The sequence below is a fragment of the Puma concolor genome, chromosome E4, assembly GCF_028749965.1.
Source record: "Puma concolor isolate L17-30 chromosome E4, mPumCon1.1.hap2, whole genome shotgun sequence".
Classification (NCBI taxonomy): domain Eukaryota; kingdom Metazoa; phylum Chordata; class Mammalia; order Carnivora; family Felidae; genus Puma; species Puma concolor.
In genome coordinates, this window is record NC_141683.1 from 39940181 (window position 1) to 39959796 (window position 19616).

General features: G+C 50.1%; 1 protein-coding gene across 1 annotated transcript in view; it reads left to right on the forward strand.

The window, feature by feature from the left end:
• Nucleotides 1-17559, forward strand: part of RPS6KC1 (ribosomal protein S6 kinase C1) — a 320826-nt gene extending 303267 nt beyond the window's left edge. Inside the window, exon 16 of the mRNA XM_086694891.1 lies at nucleotides 17413-17559. Coding sequence (XP_086551017.1) covers nucleotides 17413-17486 — 74 coding nt within the window. The 3' untranslated portion in view covers nucleotides 17487-17559. The remainder of the gene's footprint in view (nucleotides 1-17412) is intronic.
• The last annotated feature ends 2057 nt before the right edge of the window (nucleotides 17560-19616 follow it).

Genomic DNA, 19616 nt, shown 5'->3' on the forward strand with positions numbered 1-19616 from the left:
CAGCCCCCTTGCGCCTGCGGTAAGGGAAGCTCGTGGCCCCGCCGCCGAGGAGGGACCCCCCCCACCCCCCCGCCGTGATGTGGCTCCTGGGGAGAAGTGGTTTCTCCTGGCCGGGCCCCAAGCCTAGTTCTGCATCGGTCAGCTCGACTTTAAGGAGCCTTGGCCGAGCGGATACACAGAGCAAGTACGCACGCCCAGGCGCAAGCACCAAATGCAGCTTTTTGTATTTGTGTGTGTGGCTTTTTTTTTTTTTTCCCTTCCCCGTTGGCTCCGAGTGAGCTAGAACAATATCGCCAGCTCCAAGCCCTGCCAGTCCTACATCTGCTCCCTAAAACCTCCAGCAAATAAGAATACGGTGGGGTTGTTTAACCAACACTTACAATATACACACTTTTCAGCTCCTCTCCCCCTGGGTTGCCCAGGCTCGGAGATCTGGATGCTGGTGGCAAAGGGTTGAGAGATAAGGAGCTAATGATCCCTGTGGGCATCTGTCTCTGAAGCCTCCTTCTCTGGCATGTTGATCTGTGGCATAAAATACATTTCATTGTCATGGGCTTCGGGGAAGGTGTCTGTACCGAGCTGTTTTTTTGTATTCTTCTGTTGAGTTTGGTCTTTTCAGCTGTCTGTTAAATAATTCATACAGCTCATGAAAGTAATATTTCTGGGATGTAGGGGGTTCCATTTTTCCAATTCCCTTTCACTCCATCTTTTTTTTTTTTTTTTTTTTTTTGAAGCGGTTGTGGGGAGAACTTGGCAGGCGTGGCCTGGGTGGTATAATAAAGCCTTCTGTCTTTTCCTCTCACCTCTCCAGCTCAGGCTGGGAGGGCAGGAGGGGTTGTTGACCTTCAGTGGGCCAAGTCAAGGTGAAGGCTGAGGTTGGAGTTTGGTTTTCATTTCAGAGTTCAGCCATAAAGAGATCCAAAGGCATAGGCCTTTTTAAAATTCTTGCTGCGAGGGCCTTTTCCTTCAATATTCTCCCAAATGCTTGCCCAGTGCCTAGCATGGGACTTTACCCCTGGTAGATAATGGCTGTCTAGCAAAATGGATTGAATTGAGGCCATTCTGGAGGAAGGCAGGACTCAGCATTCGTAACCTCTGTTATGATGAAGTCAATCAAATAACCACACTGGCCATTTTGTTTATCTGCACATGTCAGGGTGGTGTTCAGGTTTTGTCAATGCAAAAGCAGCGTCTTGTTCTAGAATGAGTACAACCTTTCCATTCCAGCCCAGCAGAGCCCAGACCTGGGTTTTACGTCCTACAGAGTGCTGGCCTCACTTTTGGCACTGGATTGCGGTTGAGCATTTGTCTATAACCCTCAAAGTTCCCTGAGAGCAACGACCAGGACTGCTTTGCTCATTACTGGAGACCCAGCACCAAAAGCAATGTCGGACACCTAGCAGGTGTTGTCTAAGTGTTTGTTGAATGAATACGTAAAGTTGCACATGATGTCATATACAACCTTCCGGAAAGTCTGAGGTGGGAGGAAGGTTTGTCAGAGCCTCCCCATCCCGCTGGATGCCTCCTTTATCCTGGATCTCCTCAGTCCCTGAGGTGCCCTTGAGGAGCTCATGTCTAGGTGCCGTGGCCATTATCTTCTCTCAAGTGAGGGTCTTTGGAAAGGCCCTGAAGACTCAGGCTCTGGAGGCAGATGACCACCCACTTGTTGGCTCTGTGACCTGGGGCAAAGACTCCATGCCCTTATCAATAAACTCTAAACCCATCTCAAAGAATTACTGGAGTGTGTTATAAACCGAATGTTTGTTTCTTCCCCAAATTCATATGTTGAAGCCCTGACTCCCAGTGTGGCTATCTTTCGAGAGGGAGTCTCCCAGGAAGTAATTAAGGTTAGATGAGGTCATAAGGGTAGGGCCCTTATGCTACAGGGAAGAGGTGCCAGAGAGCTCACTCTTTCTCCTTCTCTGCATGCTCCGAGGAAAGGCCATGTGAGGACATTGTGAGAAGGTGGCCATCTACAAGCCAGGAAGAGAGCTCTCACCAGACACGGAATTGGCTGCAACTTTGATCTTGGGCTTTCTAGGCTCCAGAACTGTGAGAAAACAAATGTCTGCTGTTTAAGCCTCCCAGTCTGTGGTATTTTGTTGTGGCAGCCCGAGCTGACTAACATTCAACGACATAAAAACAGAAATCATAGCACAGTGTTTGGCACATAGTCAGGGAAACAGTATGGAAGTCTTTGTCAAGTATTTATGGTCCACCAAGGACACGAGGCTGGGGTGGGGGGAAGGGTGGAGAGAGCAGAGGAACCTCCTTGTCTATATTGGGAAAGGACTGGGAATGGTTTTACATGAATCTGGGAAGGTTGTGGAGGAGGTGGGATTTTAGTGAGCGTGACGATGCTTGAGGTCTTTGGAAGGCAGAGGTGATGGGAGGCCTTTCTGATCCGAGGGACAGACAGACGAAGGCATGGGAAGGGGCGGGGACTTCTCTTATTGAGGGCTGACTGTGTGCAAGACCTGTGCTCTGTGTGTCACACACGTCCCTTCACTCAACTCTCTAGTCCCCCCGGCCTACCCATCCAGTAGGTAGCACCACTCCCAGGCTACAGACAGGGCAGGTGATGAGAAGGGCTAGAATTTACTGCACACTTGCAGGTGTCTGGGTACATGTATATTCTCCCTGGGTCCTCACAGCAATCCCATGAGGTGCATTGTGGCATCATCCTAATTTTATAGATGAGGCCATCAAAGCATAGTACTACGGTTGAGCGTCTGGCTCAAGGTCACGCAGCTAGTGGTGCTGGCAAAGGTATTAGACCGGGCAGGCCAACTGCTGAGTCTGTTTTTCGTCACGTACGTTGATGTCTGGGTCATGCTTTGTGCTTCCTGGGGGCTGAATAAATGGGTCCAGATCCCACACTGGCAGGACTGAGACTTGAATCCAAACCTTTCCGCTGTATCACACTGCCCTGGAGGCAGGAATGTGATCCCTAAATAGTGGGGTCTGCCGAAGGAGCAGCGGCAGTAATGGTAAAAATGGACCAGGAGAGATGACGACAAATGACGTAGCATAGGGAGAGAGACAGTGTCTGGGCCCCGTGGGGGTGGGACGCGGGAAAGCAGCTGTGGTGTGTGCAGGGCAAAGTGGTGGGGTAATCTTCATAACAGCCCCAGGAGTTTGGTACGATCATTATCCCCATTTTATAGATGAGGAAACTGAGACACAGAAAAGCTAAGAACCCTGCCTAGGATCACACTAAGTGGCGAAAGGCAGGATTTGAACCCAGATGAGGTGGTCTCTGTACCCATCCCTCCTGTTTTGCCATGCTGCCTTCAGTGGAGCCTGGATGATATTACTGGATAACCTGGTGGGGGGGGGTGTTTATAGGCAAAATAAAGAAGACAGAGGGAAAATATTGCATGTCTCCTCACTGGCAGAGGACCTGAGAAGGTCAGGTGTCCCCTTTATCAGCGAGGCTGGTGCCAGTACGGGCCTTGGTGCTGCTTCGGGGGTACTCTCCCTGACCCAGTGCTCAGCAAACAGATTTGCACTGACGACAGTAGACATCACGGGACTTGTGCACCCTGGTGACGCTTGGGGTGTTTCCAGGAGGCCCCTGTTTCACCTCGGCAGATGTCATGGGGCTCTGTGTGGTATGGGAGCGAGCATCATGGCTACTGCCCTCCCTCGGTACTGACCTCAGCTGGTGGCCTTCTGCGAACCACTGTTTCAGATGCTGCCGGGCTTGGAATCCAGCCGGCTCTTTACTAGCTGTCTAACCACGGGCTAGCCTCTCTTCCCTGTGTGTTGGCTTCCCCACCTGTGCAGGGTGGATGGTCATCGTACGTCGTCACGGGGCTGTGGGGGGGGGGGGGGCGTACACGAGGTGCTCAGAGCCATGCTTCATACCTGTTACCCAGTATTAGCCCTCATGGCCCTGTTCCCATCCCAGCTGCTCTGGCTGTCTACATGCTTGTGACTTGCTCGCCACCACGGCGTGCAGGCTTCACGGCAGCTCTCCTCACCTGGCGTCTCCATCACTGACCTGCTGGGGCCCAGCAGCAATTCTGAATGCACTGGGTGAACTCCCTGGGTCTCCTCCGGGGCCCGGTGGAGCTGTGATCTGTCCGGCTGAGTGGCTGACCGTCCGGCTGAGCTGTGATCTGTCCGGCTGACTGCCGTACGTAAGGGCTGGCTCGGCCCTTCCGTTCCACCTCTGGTTCTTCACGACCGTGGGATTGTTTGTTTTCTCCCGTGTCCGAAGGTGTCACTGTCTTTTTCTTAGCCATCTTTGTAGATGTAACAAGTGAAGTCACCAAGGCCTTCAGACAAAATGAGAAGAAGGGATCCGAAGACAGCTCTTGTATCCTTTTCCTCCCAAACTGCCTCGGTATTAAGTAACTATTACTGGAACACCTTTTGTGCCAGGCTCCGGGGACCCAACACAGACAAACTGGACACGGTCCCAGCCTACAGAGAGCTTTCAAGCCCAGGAGGGGGCCCGTAAACCAAATGTGAAGAGGCTATGGCTGACAGTTAATCCGATGTCCCAGACAAAGTTCTGCTGAGCGGGCTTGTCCATAACAGGTTTGCTGCAGGGAGTTGCGCTCCGTATGCCAGACTGACCGGCGTTTGAGGGAATTGTATAGCATGTTCTGTTTTGGTGTTACTAAGCACATTGCAGGGTTTGGGAAAACCCCTGAATTTGAGTGGTGTAACTTTCATTGCAATTGCCAAGGCTTCCAATTAGCTGTAGGTGGAGAATCCGCTTTGTAAATGGCCCAGTTTTTAGTCTCAGACTGACCGATTCCCACCACTGTGGCTTGCCCACGTCACACGTGCTGCTTTCTCAGGGACCCCACTTTGCATATCAAATTTGTCCCACCCAACAAACATTATTCATAATGAGCCTACTGCGTGATAGCCACTGTGCTGGGCCTGGGAACTATAAGCTGAATCAGACACGAGTGCCCCGAGGCTGATTCAGCTCAAAGAATTTGCGATCTTTCCCCGAGAAGTTGGGCATGAACAATTTTTGTAAATCTGTTTTTAAGCGTATTAAGAGAGTTTACTTTTGAAAAGAATCTTCAAATTCAGTGTTTGGATTTTCTGTACACTGTGTGTGTGTCTCGAGGGTGGGGCAATCTGGAACTCATGGTAGCTGAAGCGAAGGATAATTAGGAAGACAGTGACACAGTGTCCCTTCTAGAATGGAAGGGGCCCAGGTAACTGTCCAATCCAACTGCTGGATTTTTACAGATGAGACAATTCAGACCCCAGGACATGACACGAATGTCTCTGGTGGCTGAACTGGCCAGTGGCAGAGCTGGGGCTCGTGTCAAATGCTCCTGTCTATGTGCCCCGATGCCTTCTTACACGGCGAAACCAGTTGTCCAGGCTTTCTCGTTTCCAGGTTCCCCCCTTCGGTGCAAAGAAACGGCCGTATAACCTTTCCATAAAACCAGACGGGGCTGTTTAATCTCAGGCCAAATTGCCCCCCAAAAGCACTGGTCCTTGGGGGCCCAGGTTCTGCCACTCTCCGTCCACTTGGAGCTTCCATGCAGAATTTCAACTCCGCTGCAGCATTTGGCTACTTGCAATCACTCCGCTCCAAGAGATTGTGTGATGCTGACAGTCCTCTTGTGCCCAGAAATCCTACTAGAGGAGGAAGGACAGATGCAGCCACCACTGCCCTTGGTGGGGGAGGCCATCGAACAGAAGGGCACGAGAGCAGGGACATGGCACACGAAGCCTATTGTCCCGGCCACGGCGGCCCTGGGCACCTCAGCGCCTGTTCTCCTGGGCTGCTACTGCTTGAGGCAGGTGGAGCACGGACGGGCATGTGGCCCTGGAGGCCGCCCCTGCCAACAGCGGCCCCGGTGGGCATGGGGAGCAGGAAAGGGCCTGGCGTGTTCTTCACGCAATTCCTCACTTATTTGGACTAGCAAAGTACTGACTTTGGGAGTTTGACTCTTCTCGCAAATGAGAACCCGAGGGCTTTGGTGAAATGAGGGGCGGACCAAAATCAAGAGCCTTTCTTCAGAGCTCTTAGAAGCTCTTCAAGGGATGGCTTAAGATTTTGGCTGTGTCCTCGTCACCCCCAACTCGTCTCTCTGGCTGGGGTCCTGTGCTAGTCCTGGGAAAGGTGATGCCCTTACTGCACGCATTCAGAGCAGAAAAAGGGGAAGGGGCCACTGGGAAAATCTCGCGGTCATCTGGAAGATGCTGATCTTCAGCTGAGCGTCTGTAAAATGATAACCGGCCTGGCCCGGAGGAGAGGGGACAAAACCAGATAAAAGAAAAGCCCCAAACAAAGAGCGTTCATTTCAGCTCCTCTGTCTTCTTTCAGAGGAAGACTAACTACATGATTGTTGTGAACTAGAGTCAGGACCATGGGGACCAGAACATTCTCTGCTGATTTTCTTTCTTCTCCTTTTTCTATGGAGGGGTGTGTGGAGAAATAGTGGGGGGAAGAGAAACTTGTTGAAGAGAGCCGAGCAAACAATGGCTGGTGAATGCCAAAGCTGGCAGTCAGTGGTTCTTAATGTTTGAATGGAAGTGGCTGGAGCTCGCTTCCCCCCCGCCCCCCCTCCACGGTCCATGTTGCCAAGAAAACATGGAGTAGCTGTTTTAAGCATTTACAAATGGTAATGTACCAACAGCTGGTCTCAGTCCAACCGAGCTATTGTAGGGGTATTAAAAAGACAGGCCAGAGTTGGAGATGTACTGCCAACCTCCCTTGCAGAGTTGGGGAACATTTTCCTTGGAAAAAAAAGGTCTTATATTCCTGCAGAGATCGACAGGACGGTTCCTCCCGTGGAGTCAGTGCCTTGCTTGGCAGAGGAGGCCGCGCGGGCAGGCGAGCCAAATGCTTCGGCGACAGGGAAGCTGGGAGTCAGGGGGCTCGCGGCGGATTTATCAGCGTGGCCACGCCGCCTCCCTGCCCGCGGTGCGACGCGATGCGTGTGCGCGTGCGTGTGGACTGGGCCGTCCGCGTGGCCCGGGCCGTGTGGCCTCCCACGGCCGGCGCGTGCGCATGAGCCGCCGCCCCGCTACGCTACGGTCCCCTCCTGCTCAGTGTCTCGGCTGTGTGCTCCAGATCCATCGCGCCTTTCCTTTTTGCTCAGGCCAACGGAGGGAGGAGAAAATCTGAAAACTCGGTCCTCCCTCCCCGCCTCCCACCTCCTGTGCCCCTGGATGGCACAGGGAGGCACCTGAGGGAAGGGCAGCCCACCTCCCCCCCCCCTCCCCACCGCCCCCCGTTCTTTGTCACAACTCCCTCTGTCTGGGGCACTCTTCAGGGTTTTGTTCATCTCAGGAAATTGTAATACACAGAGCATGCTTCTTCGCTAAATGTAATTACCAGCGGCCCTGTGTTTATGGATGAGGCATGGTGGAAAGTAATAGAAAATGATTATTTTTCGTTCTGAAGGCCTTCTTTATTAGTGGTGCGGTAGGGACGTCAGCTGCCTTCTCTGAATGGCAATGCAATGTTTTGCTTTCCCCAGCAAGATAAACGATCTTATTTGTTGATGTTTGGTGCTTGAGATGACATTTATGTGAAATAAAAGGGACCAAATTAATAATAAAAAAAAATGATTAGCCAGACACAAATGAAAAATGTACATCTCTCCCCCACCCCAGTTAAGTTGTTTGTATTTACATGCTATTCACAAATAATGGCAAAATGCCCAATAGTTGGATGGCAAGGATTTTTTTTTTCTTTTACAATCATATGGCTCGATTCCGTTTTCCAGATCTTGTCTGAGAGCTGCTATTTGAAATAAAAATGTTTGCATCCGTTTCCTCATTAATCCTTCCGTTGTAATACAACCTGCTGCAGGGAAATGGCAAAACAGATGCAACAATGAAAATTAAAAGGGATGGACACTTATCTTGGGCTATAAAAGCTGCTAACCATGTAGGAACTAGAGAGGCTTTTGGACAGAAAATATGGCAAATGATAGAAACGATCATCGGACTAAGAGTTTGCTATTTGGAAAACTCTGGTGGGACATTTCTCTGCTCGTAACGGCTGGAGGATCACTCCTCAGCTAAGTGTACACCCGAGAGAGTGCTTGTCTGCTTTGCCTTGAGGCCTGTCTTCAATATTTGGTGCGTCTACCCATCTGGTTTCTCATTGGGCTGGAATTTTCTCGACACGAAACAAGCGCTTTGCAGAGTCTATAGACCTCCTATTTTGGGGGCTCCGTATTTTGTTTGGAAATATTGCTTCCTGCCCTCTTGGGAATCAGAGGTTCAGAGCAGAGCTGCACTGACCTTGGTCTTTATTTTTGCAACCAAACACATCGTCTCCTGGGAAGGTGGAAGGGTTTATGGCACGAGTAGGGGTGAGGGAGCATGAGTCCACATTGCTCAGACGACTCGGTGAAAAGGAAGAAGGTTCAAATGCACCTTTTTGGGAATACGTGATACCAATGTACGTCCCAGTCTGGGTTTTTCCCCCCCATATAATTGCCTGATGTTACCTCATGCTTCTATTCAACTCCTGAATTCATAGGGATTTGGGGGTGTAAGCAGATTCAGCGTTTTTGTGTGTATTTATTGAGCATCACCTGTTTGCAGTCTGGGCGTAATACACAGAGAGAAAGGCAGAAACATGGTCTTTGCCCCCGTACAGCTTATAAACCTCTTGGCGGAGACTGAATTGGCACAATTAAATAGACATAAAGACAAATAGCCAACCTGAGCGGTGCACGCGGGAGTTGATGTGTGGGATGTGGGATGAGAACATGACTCAGGGCAGAAGGTTTATGGTGTTGGAGCCCTGCACGCAATGCCGAGGGCACGAGGCAGTACCACTTGCTGATGGACCAAACAAACCCTGGCCGGTGACCTGGACAAGTGGAGGGGATAAGGGCCCACGCATGTGGAATGTTTGTCCAAATATTTCAGGCTTCCGGCGACTAGCCCTTGGCTTGAGTGACACAATGGAATTAGTTTTGGGTCAGACGGAGATGCATTTCAGACCTGTCTAGGAGGTCTGGTGGAGGAACACTAGTGGTAAAGAGGTTCTGCAGCTGGGTTAAGTGTCGGCTCTGACTTGGCCTTAATCTTTCAGTATCTCTGTTCTCAAATCTGTGAAATGGGTAGAATCATAGTGCCCACTTTATGGTAACAATATGAGGGTTAAATTATAGAATGTAGCACAAGGCCTAGCACCAAGCACATACCCAGTAGATGTTAGCATAAACAAAGAACTGTTCTTATCCTCTCGATATTATCTGTTTTGTTTTCATTTCTATTCTCGTCTGAGATGCGGGTCCAAGTGTGTGTTAATTGTTCTACTTAGGATCATCATGACGAGGGTGATGCTTCCCTTTTCACTTCAAAGGGAGGCCCACTCCAAATTATGTAGCTGAAGGCAGGAAGCTGGGCTGAATTACCTCTCACGGTCGTTTCTCAGAATCTGGTTCTTGAATCTTTCGAATTCTGCTGCTTCAAAAGCCTTAGCAGGACTTGGCCACAGGGAAGTGTGCCTTTTGGTGAGTGGGTGGGCAGGCAGAGGTTGATTTGGCACAGCCCCCAGGACAGAAAAAGTCCCACTGATGATGTAGTTGGGAGCCTGGTTCAGTTGAAAACCTGTTGAAGCATCTTTGTCAGCAGAACCAGTGATCTGCTCCTGGTGCTGCCGAAACCCGCGCTACTAGGCAGGAACTCAGTAGCCCAGTGTCAAGGTGTGAGGACTGGCGAATGCAGCAGAGGGACCAAGCTGGTGCTCTGCGAGCAGAGATGGATCAGAGGGCGGGAGGAGGAGGGTCAGGGCCGGGGACATGGCTCTTGTCAAGCTAAACCTTAGGGTAGGTCCTAGCGTGGCGTCCTCGTTCATCACTAACTTGGGCGTGAGCATTGACAGTTACACCCAAATTACAGCCTCGCAGATGTTGATAGGTGTTAATAATGAGATCCTCGAGGGAAGCGCCACAGCTTACCCATCTTTGTATTTGATTTCCGTGGCACTTGCACTTGCTGGCCCAGAGTGGACTCTTGCTATCTGTTATTAGGTGATTGACTGTGTGAGCACTTCGCGTGTGTGCTGTGCAGAGGAAAACTGCTCCCAGAGACTGGTGTTTTCTTGCCAAGTGTGCCTCCAATACTGATGTGGCTAGAAAGAAAATTCAGGAATTCTGATTTGGCATTCATTTCGTTGGGCAAGTGAGTCATTTCTAGAACAAATTTCTGTGCCTTACGTGTGGATGTCAGCCTTTGAAAAGGCTAGCCGGATCTTTCTTTTCCTTTCTGGGAAGGGAAGGATATGTGAAATTCAATGACATCTGCTGAAATTCAAACATATTTTTATTTATTCATGGCCATGATCAGGGCAGAACCTCTAATTTCAACCAATAATTAGACTTGACAATAGATGTGGAAATAAAACATTTTTGCTGAATTCACTTGTCATTCCTCCCTGCTGTAGCTGGTGTAACCCAGATGTCAGCTGTCCCCTTATTTTTCTCTTGGAGCTCCCTCTCCCTCAATCCGTTCATACTAATGCTTTAGTGAGCCTTGTGGCATTTACTCAGGGTTCCGTGGGGGAGACACGGAGAGAGGGCCAACACTGCATTCTTCACAGTCACCCACTTAAGTATCTCCTGAGGTCCAAGAACAGTTTCCTAAAGGCGTTTTTATTGCTGCTCTACCGAGAGTCTCTTTTTCTTTCTCGTCCCACATACCCAGAGCAGAGGCTTCAATCCTGCACCCTCTCTGCCTCCACCCCCAACCTCCAATCCCTCTCCTTGCTACTATTCCATCATTTATTTCATTCCCAGTTGAATGCCGTCCTTCCTGCTGCCGTTCACGGCCAATTTAAAGACTTCCAGAGCAAAAGCCCCACCGGCCTTTGCAACTTGACTAACAGTCCTTCTGGAAAGACTTGGATAATTGCCATTTTCCACACTGATCATACAAGTGTTTATTTAGGCTTTTTTGCTCTGCGGTCCTTGGAATGAAAGTAAGGATTCTGAGATGGCCATATCTGCAGAAAGTTGTTGCTGGCCTTTTCCTGAGCTTTCAGGGGAGTGATGGGGCAGAAGCTAGAAGGTAGGGAGATGGGGAGTGCATGGGAGATGACGAAGCAGAGACAGTGGGAACAGATGATACTTTCAGGATGTTTCCTTGTGGAGAGGAGAGACACGGAGCAGGTTGAGGGTCAAGAGAAATTTGTTCCACGAAAGAGGGAGATGCCAGCGCATGTCCAAATGGTGATGAGAAGGAGGAAGTAGAGAGGGAGAGGCTGAGGATTAGAAAAAAGAGGGGATACTCACGGAACAATGTCCCTGAGAAGGGAGGAGGACATAGGGCGCGGAGCACCGGAGGAGGGGCTAGCCACAGAAGAACACAGATGCGTTGGGAAGAGGGAGGGCAGAGGGTACAGGGCTGCGGACAGGTGGGCAGTGGGGCTGGGTGGACGGTGACCTCATGGTAGGCTGCGTGAGTGCAGTCTGAAACTCTTTCCAGGTAGGGGCTATGCTGTTGGTGGTGGTTGTTATTTACCACGTGTGTTCCTGGAGCCCACCTGCAAAGCTGGTCTGCAGGCTCCCTGCGGACAAGCGTCTTCTCCGTGGTCTGCCGGATCCAGCTCCTGCTGGTGCTGATTGTTACATCTTCAGATAGTTTGCAAGCCAGTCGTTAAAGCGCTGGTAGCATGCAATCAGCCGTGGAGAGAGAGAGTGTGTGCTCTACGGAAACTGACAATGACTACAAATCAGAACCTTTTCTTTCCCTGGAAAGCTGGTTCTTAAACATTCAGCAGCACACCATTGCTTGCAACTCTGGTGCTCCACCTTGCACCGTTTGCTGCGCCGCGTGACCTGTCCACCTTGTTGAGCGCGCCGCCCTGTACCTCCTGGAGTGCACATGACGGCGTTTCTCTGCCGGGCCTCAGTTTCCCCCACTGTTCTCGGGTCTTTGCAGCCTGCAAGACCAGGTGGAAACAGAACACGTGTGGAGGGGGCACTGAGAGGGTGCATCGCTGAGGGAACGGCCACCGGGGTGTTCATACCATTCTGCAAGAGACGTTCCTGGTGGCAGTGCCGCGACTCTCTCTACCCACCAGCAAGGGTGGCAAACTTTGGCTTTGATTATTTATTTCTGTGCCTGCAGGCCGACTGAAGAGGGATTTTCTCATCCCTCTCAGCTCCATAAAACACCTGCACGGAAGTAAGCCGTGTGGCTGTCCGGTTGCTGTGGATGCGGGTGCTGTCAGGGCCTTGGAAGCTTGTAACTCACCAGCAGAGCGGCTGCCACAGGCTTCCAGGAGAGGCTCTGGTCTTCCCGGGTCCAGAACACTGCGGCGGGGCTTGCCTCCCCCAGCCACTCCCCTTGCCACAGCTTCCCACAGCTGCTCCTGCCCCGCCGCCTTTGGCCAAGAGCAAACATTGGGGGATCTGGAACTCAGGACCTGAGATGTCACGGGTCTACAGTCCAGGGAGTGTGATGAAGCGGAGAGGGCCCCAGCTTCGGAGTCTTACAGGCCTACGGTTGAGCGTGGGTTCTGACAGATAACGCCCCAGTGACTTTGGGCAAGGTATTAAATCATCCAGCCTTGGAGTTCTCCTCGGCAAAGGATTTAGTGCGATCATGTCTGCAAAGAGTCTGGCATGTGCTAGGATCTTAAAGTGTTGGTTGAAGGGCCGGTGTGGGACTGAGGGCGATTAATTAGGGATTCAGTAATTCCCTGACTCTAGGAAAGCCCCTGGACTCCTGCTGTCCTCTGGTCGCTAGTCACTGACACTTCCTATGATGCCCCACGTCTATATGCTTCCATCGCATGCTGGCACTCAGTATAAGGGTGGACACGTTTGGGGGCACCTGGGTCGCTCAGTCAGTGAAGCGCCTGACTCTTGGTTCTGGCTCAGGTCACGATCACACGGTTCGTGAGCTCGAGCCCCGCGTTGGGCTCTGTACTGACAGTGCGGAACATGCGTAGGATTCTGTCTTCTCCCTCTTGCTGCCCTTCCCCTACTTTTTTTTCTCTCTCTTTCTCAAAAGAAAGAAATAAACTAAAAAAAAAAAAAGAAGGATGGACACATTTTATGGTGCTGGAAACCAAGCAGGAGGTGAGGTAGGGAGCAAGAGCTGAAAGCAATGGTGTGCTGCTGAATGTTAACAACCAGCTTTCTGGGGGAAAAACCTGATTTGTAGCCATGGCCAATTTCCGTAGAGCACACACTCTCCACGGCTGATTGCACGCCACCAGCGCTTTAACGACTGGCTTGCAAACTTCCTAAAGATTTAACAATCAGCACCAGCAGGAGCTGGATCCGACAGACCACGGAGAAGATGCTTGTCCACAGGCAGCCTGCAGACCCGTTTTGCAGGTGGGCTCGGGAACACACGTGGTAAATAAAAACCACCACCAGTAGCAAAGCGTTTAAGAATAGTTATAAAGCGGCACAAGGCCACGCAAAGAAACCATTTACATTTGAGAGTATTCCATAAAAGGAAGGATCAGAGCTGAGTCAGGCTGGCATTCCAGATGAGAAGGACCTCGACGGAGGGAAGGTAGGTCTTTCAGAATGGGAAAATGGCATTCATAGAGGCTCAAAAGAGAGGTTTAGAAAATCCAGTTCAGGAGTGGGTTGGGAACAGCACAGAGAAAGAGCAGATGATGAGTTGGTGGCCCGGATCCTGGGCTCTGCGGTCTGAGAAAGGCGGTTTTGAGTCCTGGTTCTACCGCTCACATAGGAGATTTATGGCCCTAATTCATAAAATGGAGATGCCATCTACCTTTTAGTGATGTTGTGAGGGTTAGAGATAATACAGGTAGAACGTTGGCTCAGTGCCTGCAGTTAGCGAGGGCTCGATGAATGGCGGTCATTAGTGTTGCCGTTTGCCTTGTCTAGCTTTTCATGCCCCAGTGTCCCTGAGTGTCCTACATACCCAGTGCAGGCCACGGCATGTCCCGGGAGCCCACCTCGAGTACTCTGTCTGACCAATGACATGCCCCTGGGCCAAGGCTGGACAATAGGGCATTTTCAGATTGTTCTCTGTCCCTGCCCTTCCTGGCTCTGGTGTCATGGGGCAGCTTTGAGAAGCTCTGTGTCACTACCTTCTCTTACATGGTGGAACCTGTCACCTTGAGGCTGCTGTTCCCTGGGCCCCCTTTGTCTGCTCATCCTCTCCTCTAGGCGGGAGCATCAGGGAAGCTGCTGGCATATGGGGATCCTTTGGTTTGTTCCACTTATGTTTACTGAACCCCTGGGCCTGGCAGTGTGCTGGTCACTGAAAAGCAAGATGAATAAATGGGGCATAGTTTGGCCCTCAAGGTCCCAAATGGTGGTGGCAGTGAGGGTGCTCAGCTGTGTTAGTGTCTACATGTCAGGACAAAGGAGCTCATCTATACCACAGCGGACTTGGGCAAAGCCTCCACCTCAACCTGGACATCAGGCCAGTTCGTGGGACATGTCAGCAACTCCGGAAACCCTAAAGCCTTCCACAAAGCCCTGTATAAATTCTCAAAACACAAATCCTTTAGAGCAAGTCAATGTAAAATCTATCTTCATCTTTTGAGTAAGGGGTGCCGGAAGTGTCCAACACATCAGATAAGATGTTGCTACCAAATGGTTGGGGACTGCGTCGGTACAGCAGGTCCCAAACGTCACCCGATGCCCTCCCCCATTTGGATGGATGACTCTGCTGCACATGAGCCCCTGTGTGGCCCTTTGTTCAGGTGACCCAACTCTGACATCAGTTAGTGTTTTGCAGATGACTGTACCCCTGCTTTTTCTTCTCTCTCCCACTTGTCTCATTTGTTGTCCTATTTCCCTCCCTCCTCCACCTCCTCCTCCTCCTCCTCCTTCTTCTTCTTCTTCTTCTTCTTCTTCTTCTTCTTCTTCTTCTTCTTCTTCTTCTTCTTCTTCTTTTAAATTCTTCCCTCAAACCTTCAAAGGGCTCTTATAGGCACCACTTAGACTCTCTGGTTTTAGGGTTAAAGAAATTGCTCATTCTCAGTTAAATTTGTGGTGCTTTTCAATCTGTAGAACAAATTATTGGTTCCATTTTACTAGCATTCCATGGAGAAGGATGGTCTGTCAGCAACAAGGAGAGTTTTAGAAAGGTAAGAAATCTGAGGTTTGAGGGGAGGGGTGCTGAGGCTAGCATAGGAGTCAGGAATGCACACACACGTGTGCATACACACACACACACACACACACACACACAGACAAACACACATGCTCTCTGAGTTAGGGCAAAATCAGCAGAATCTAGGTAGGCTGGCAGGTGATCTGAAATTCTGGAGGTCAAGACAGAGGGGTAGAGAAGAAACCAGAAAGGAATTTAAGAACCAAATGAACTCAAGCTTCAAAGGGTTAGGCGGAGTAACTGCTAATTGGGAACCAAAGGGCCAGGGGCAGGGCCAGGGGAAGGAGAGGTTATGATGTGGATCCATGCTCTGGGGAGAACTTCATGCCAGTCTGGATCCCCAATGCAGCAGAAATTCTTTGTTTCTGGGCAATGCTAGGGCAGTGCTAGGGGACATCGAGATGAGCACAATGGTAAAAACCTATGAGAATGCAGAGAAATTGTCACCAGCTTCTGACTTTTATGTCTGACTGACTGTTCAGGTTGGTGAGTGACCGAACATTTTTGGAGTGACCTGCCATGCTTTGGCCAGAAATACAGCTCCGTCTGTGTCACATTGGTGGGGACATGCACCCTGAGCTGTGTTTTCATTAGTGGGATGGGTTGTGCTGAGCCGCTCGCACTTCCTTCTCGGTTGGGATTATGACCCAAGACGTATGCTTGTGACACTGGATTCACAGGACTTCCTTCATGGATTTATTTTAAAACTTTTGGGCTTTGAAACTGGTATAATTGTTCATGTTTTCTTCTTTCCTTGACCATTCAGAATCAAATCGCGGTCCATTTCTTAGTGTGTACCTATTAGAGCATCATTTTATTTATAATTCACTTTTGGGCTCATCCTGTTTTCTTCCCTTATATTTCCCTCACTTATATTTCCTAATTTCTCTGTGTATGTAATCCACCTCAGTTCTTTTAGAGATCACACTTAGAGTTAAATAAAAGTGATTCCTATAATGTTTTGCCTCTACATTGAATACATGTGTATCGAGAGCCCATAAGATGGTTTGTGAATCCTTGAAATCTCAACAAACAATATTTTGAGAGCTCTCAGGGCTAGATTTCAATGAAAAGGTAAATGGCTGCCCTCAAGGAGATTCTAGTCCCAAGTCATAGATAAAACTGATCAATTCAAGTTGACAGAATTGTTCAGGTACAGGATTACAGAGGTAGTATGAATGGAAAGGTTTAGCTTGGTCCTAAATCCATTCAGGAAACATTATTGAATACCTCCAATGCTTGAGGCACCGGATTACTTCCTGTGGTAAAGCTGTTGGGCCACACAGACAATATACACCTTGGTCATGGCGAGGGTGTGGGCTGGGCCAGCTCTCTGGAGGAGGTGACCTGTGAGAGCACGCTAGCAGGACAAGAGTAGACCAGAGTAGATCTTTGGAAGCTGGAAGACGCGAGCCTTAGCCATTGTGAATGCTTTGAGTGCCTCCGGCATTTTCTTCCTCATCTATCATAGAAGGCTTTTTGGTCAGGCTAAGGAGGTGAATGTTCCCTCCAAAGACTGCTTAAAGTCCCAGATTTTTTTCTGCTTGTAGGCAGTACAAGCTGCTCTGATCACCCTCCCCTGCCTCTGTCACCTCCTTTTACACGCTGACCAGGTCTTGAGCCAGACAGCCTGTGGGCCAGTCGGCACACCAGGCAGCCAAGCCTCACCTACCTATTGCCATAGAAGCCCAGCTATGAACAGCACTAAGCTGCCCATCGCTGTTTGGAAGAGGGGAGCCAGGGCGGGCCAAGATGGCAGATGGCTAAGAGCGGCATGCTGTTTTCGGGCCCCTCTACCTTTGTTACTGGTGCCATTTGAAGCTGCTGGTTACTGTTTTTAGCTTGGCTGTCCATGGGCTTGAGGAGGGAGCTTTGGTAGTCACTCAGGAATGCAGGGTATTTTTAGCGAAGAGATTCTGCTTCAGGCATGCGCATTGTGTTTCTCCAATCTCAGGCGCGGTAGAAGAGGGCTGGCCACTGGAAACTTGGGGGATCAATCAGCTTAGCTGAGAAACTCACAGAAAAAAGAAGAAGGGGGGGCAGTCATGTATGATCAAGACCCTCTGGTCCGCTGGGATTTTATTTAAAAAAAAATTTTTTTTTTCAACGTTTATTTATTTTTGGGACAGAGAGAGAGCATGAACGGGGGAGGGGCAGAGAGAGAGGGAGACACAGAATCGGAAACAGGCTCCAGGCTCTGAGCCATCAGCCCAGAGCCTGACGCGGGGCTCGAACTCCCGGACCGCGAGATCATGACCTGGCTGAAGTCGGACGCTTAACCGACTGCGCCACCCAGGCGCCCCATGGGATTTTATTTTTAAACCTTGTCTCTTCATTCCTCTTCAGAATGCTGCCCAGGTGAATCAGAGGTAGACCCCAGGAAGGAAGAAAGGGTGGGAGAGAAACTGCCCTGGGGTTGAAGAGCTCCCTAACAGAACTCCGAAGCCGTGGAAACCACACGTACTGGGCCCGATCACAAAAGAACAGGTAGTAGTGAGATGAACACTCACTGAAACATTTTCTCGAGCTTGAAATCAATTGGTAGTGATTTATTTTTTAATGAACTCACAAGAAAGATTGAGTGAAACGAGTGTTTGCCCAAGCACGTCTTCTCCTCGCTCTAACGGCATACGATTTTCACAGTGGCTACGAATCGTCTAGCTGAACACATTCCTTTCCTTCTCTTCCCCGACTGACATCCCCGCCTCTGCCTCCTTCAGAGACGGGGAATCTGAAGGCCAGGGAGTTTCAGTGACTTGTTCAAGGTCATACTAGTTTGGGACTGGAGCCCAGGTGTCCAGACGCCACATTGCCTGTTTTCTATATTATTTCTATATGGCCTGTGTTTATTGTATTGTTGGGAATATCTCTGTTGTCTACCTTTTGTTCTTATTTTAATGAAAACATTACATAGGAACTTAAAAGGCTGCCCAAGAGAGAGGTAGGAGAGGATCATGCTTAGCGTCTGGGAATTCCGAGAATGTTTTAGCTCCTTTCCCGGCTACTTTTGTTTGTTTTCTTCTGTTCGGTGTAGCTCCCATTGACTGAGCACCCAAGGCACTGTGTTGGGTGTCGCCACGTGGATTATTTTGCGAACGCATCAGCCTTCGAGGAAAACATCAGACCCATGTTTCCAAAGTCTGAATACTGAGGTACAGAGGGGTTAAGTGGTTTGCTCAAGATCAAATACTAACAAGGGACAGAGCTGGAATTAGAAGCTGGGTCTGGCTGCCACAAAGACCAATGCTCTTTTGCTCACTCCGGCTGTTTACAACATACCTGGAAGCTGTGTTTTTCTGTGTCTTGGGCACGATAGCGGGCCCTCTGATCAGTGGAATGTGCTACCTGTGTTCACTTGCCATGTGGACTTTCAGGAAAGTTCTGGGGGAGATGCAGCCCGTTCCTTCTCACTCTTACATCACTAATCCGTGAAATGTCTCCTCCCGCACCCTCCCAAGAAGTCTCTCTAAAGTGAACGCAGACTGTTTAGACCATTCCTTTCTCAGACCCTCCGCTTTGCTTTACAGCTGCTACCGGCGTCTCTGGGCTCCTACCTTTGTTCCAGAGCTCTTGTTGTGTGTGTTTTGTTTTTCCCCAGTGAGTTTAAAATAATGCAATTTAGCATAATTGAAAGAGTGTTTATTGAATGGCCTCCCAAGGAGCTAGGAGCTGGGTCACAGAGGTGGCTCTGTTACTTCGGATCTCATGACAGGACTGGGCCCTGAGCCACTCATTTATTCTTCTAACAAACACAGTGCCAGGCAGCCTCAAGTTGCAAACGGTCTCGTTGGGAGGAATACAAGTACACAAGGGAACCCCAGTGTCCCAGACACCTCCAGCTTTGTGGGCCAACGGAGCTCAGTGGGACCCAGCCCCCCACAGTCCACCGGTGTCCCCAAGTCTCCAGGGGCTAGCTCACTGCCTCCCTCCTGACCTCTTCAGATGCAGCAGGCTTCCACATTAGGCTGTGTCTGCCCCCCCCTCCCACCCCCCTTAATTCATTGCACAAAGATTTCAATATCCCTTTGGAATACTGAGGATACCGGAGGTCCTAAAATGATAGGAACGAGAACGAGGAATCTTATTTTTCTCAGGCAGTGAGGTTCCCAGGCTGGATGGGAGGAGGACAATCATAAGCTTACCGTCCCACCGGGAAGACATGACCTGCCATAGCAGGCAATGTGTGAAGCAACCTTTAACTGAAAATTAACTTGTGTAGCTTAGACCAACATACCCTAGGAGTTTAGAGAAAGCAGTGGTCAGTAAGACCTGGGATCATCAGAGAGGATTTCAAGGTGAAACCACATGCCCAAAGCCACTTGTGAACCGACTGGGGTCAGAAAATGGCCCTCAAGGGCCCCCCGTTCCTCTCCCCGGGCTCTCCCCTCTCGAGCGATACCAATGGAAAACAAATGGTGTGTTCAGTTTACATCCCTACTTAATTCAGTTCTTTTCAGGCCACACAAAGTTTCTGTTTCAACAAAAGCCTCCAGTGGGGCGCCTCTGCAGATTCCCTCTTGTTCTGTCCTAAAACAATGGGATGGGGACAG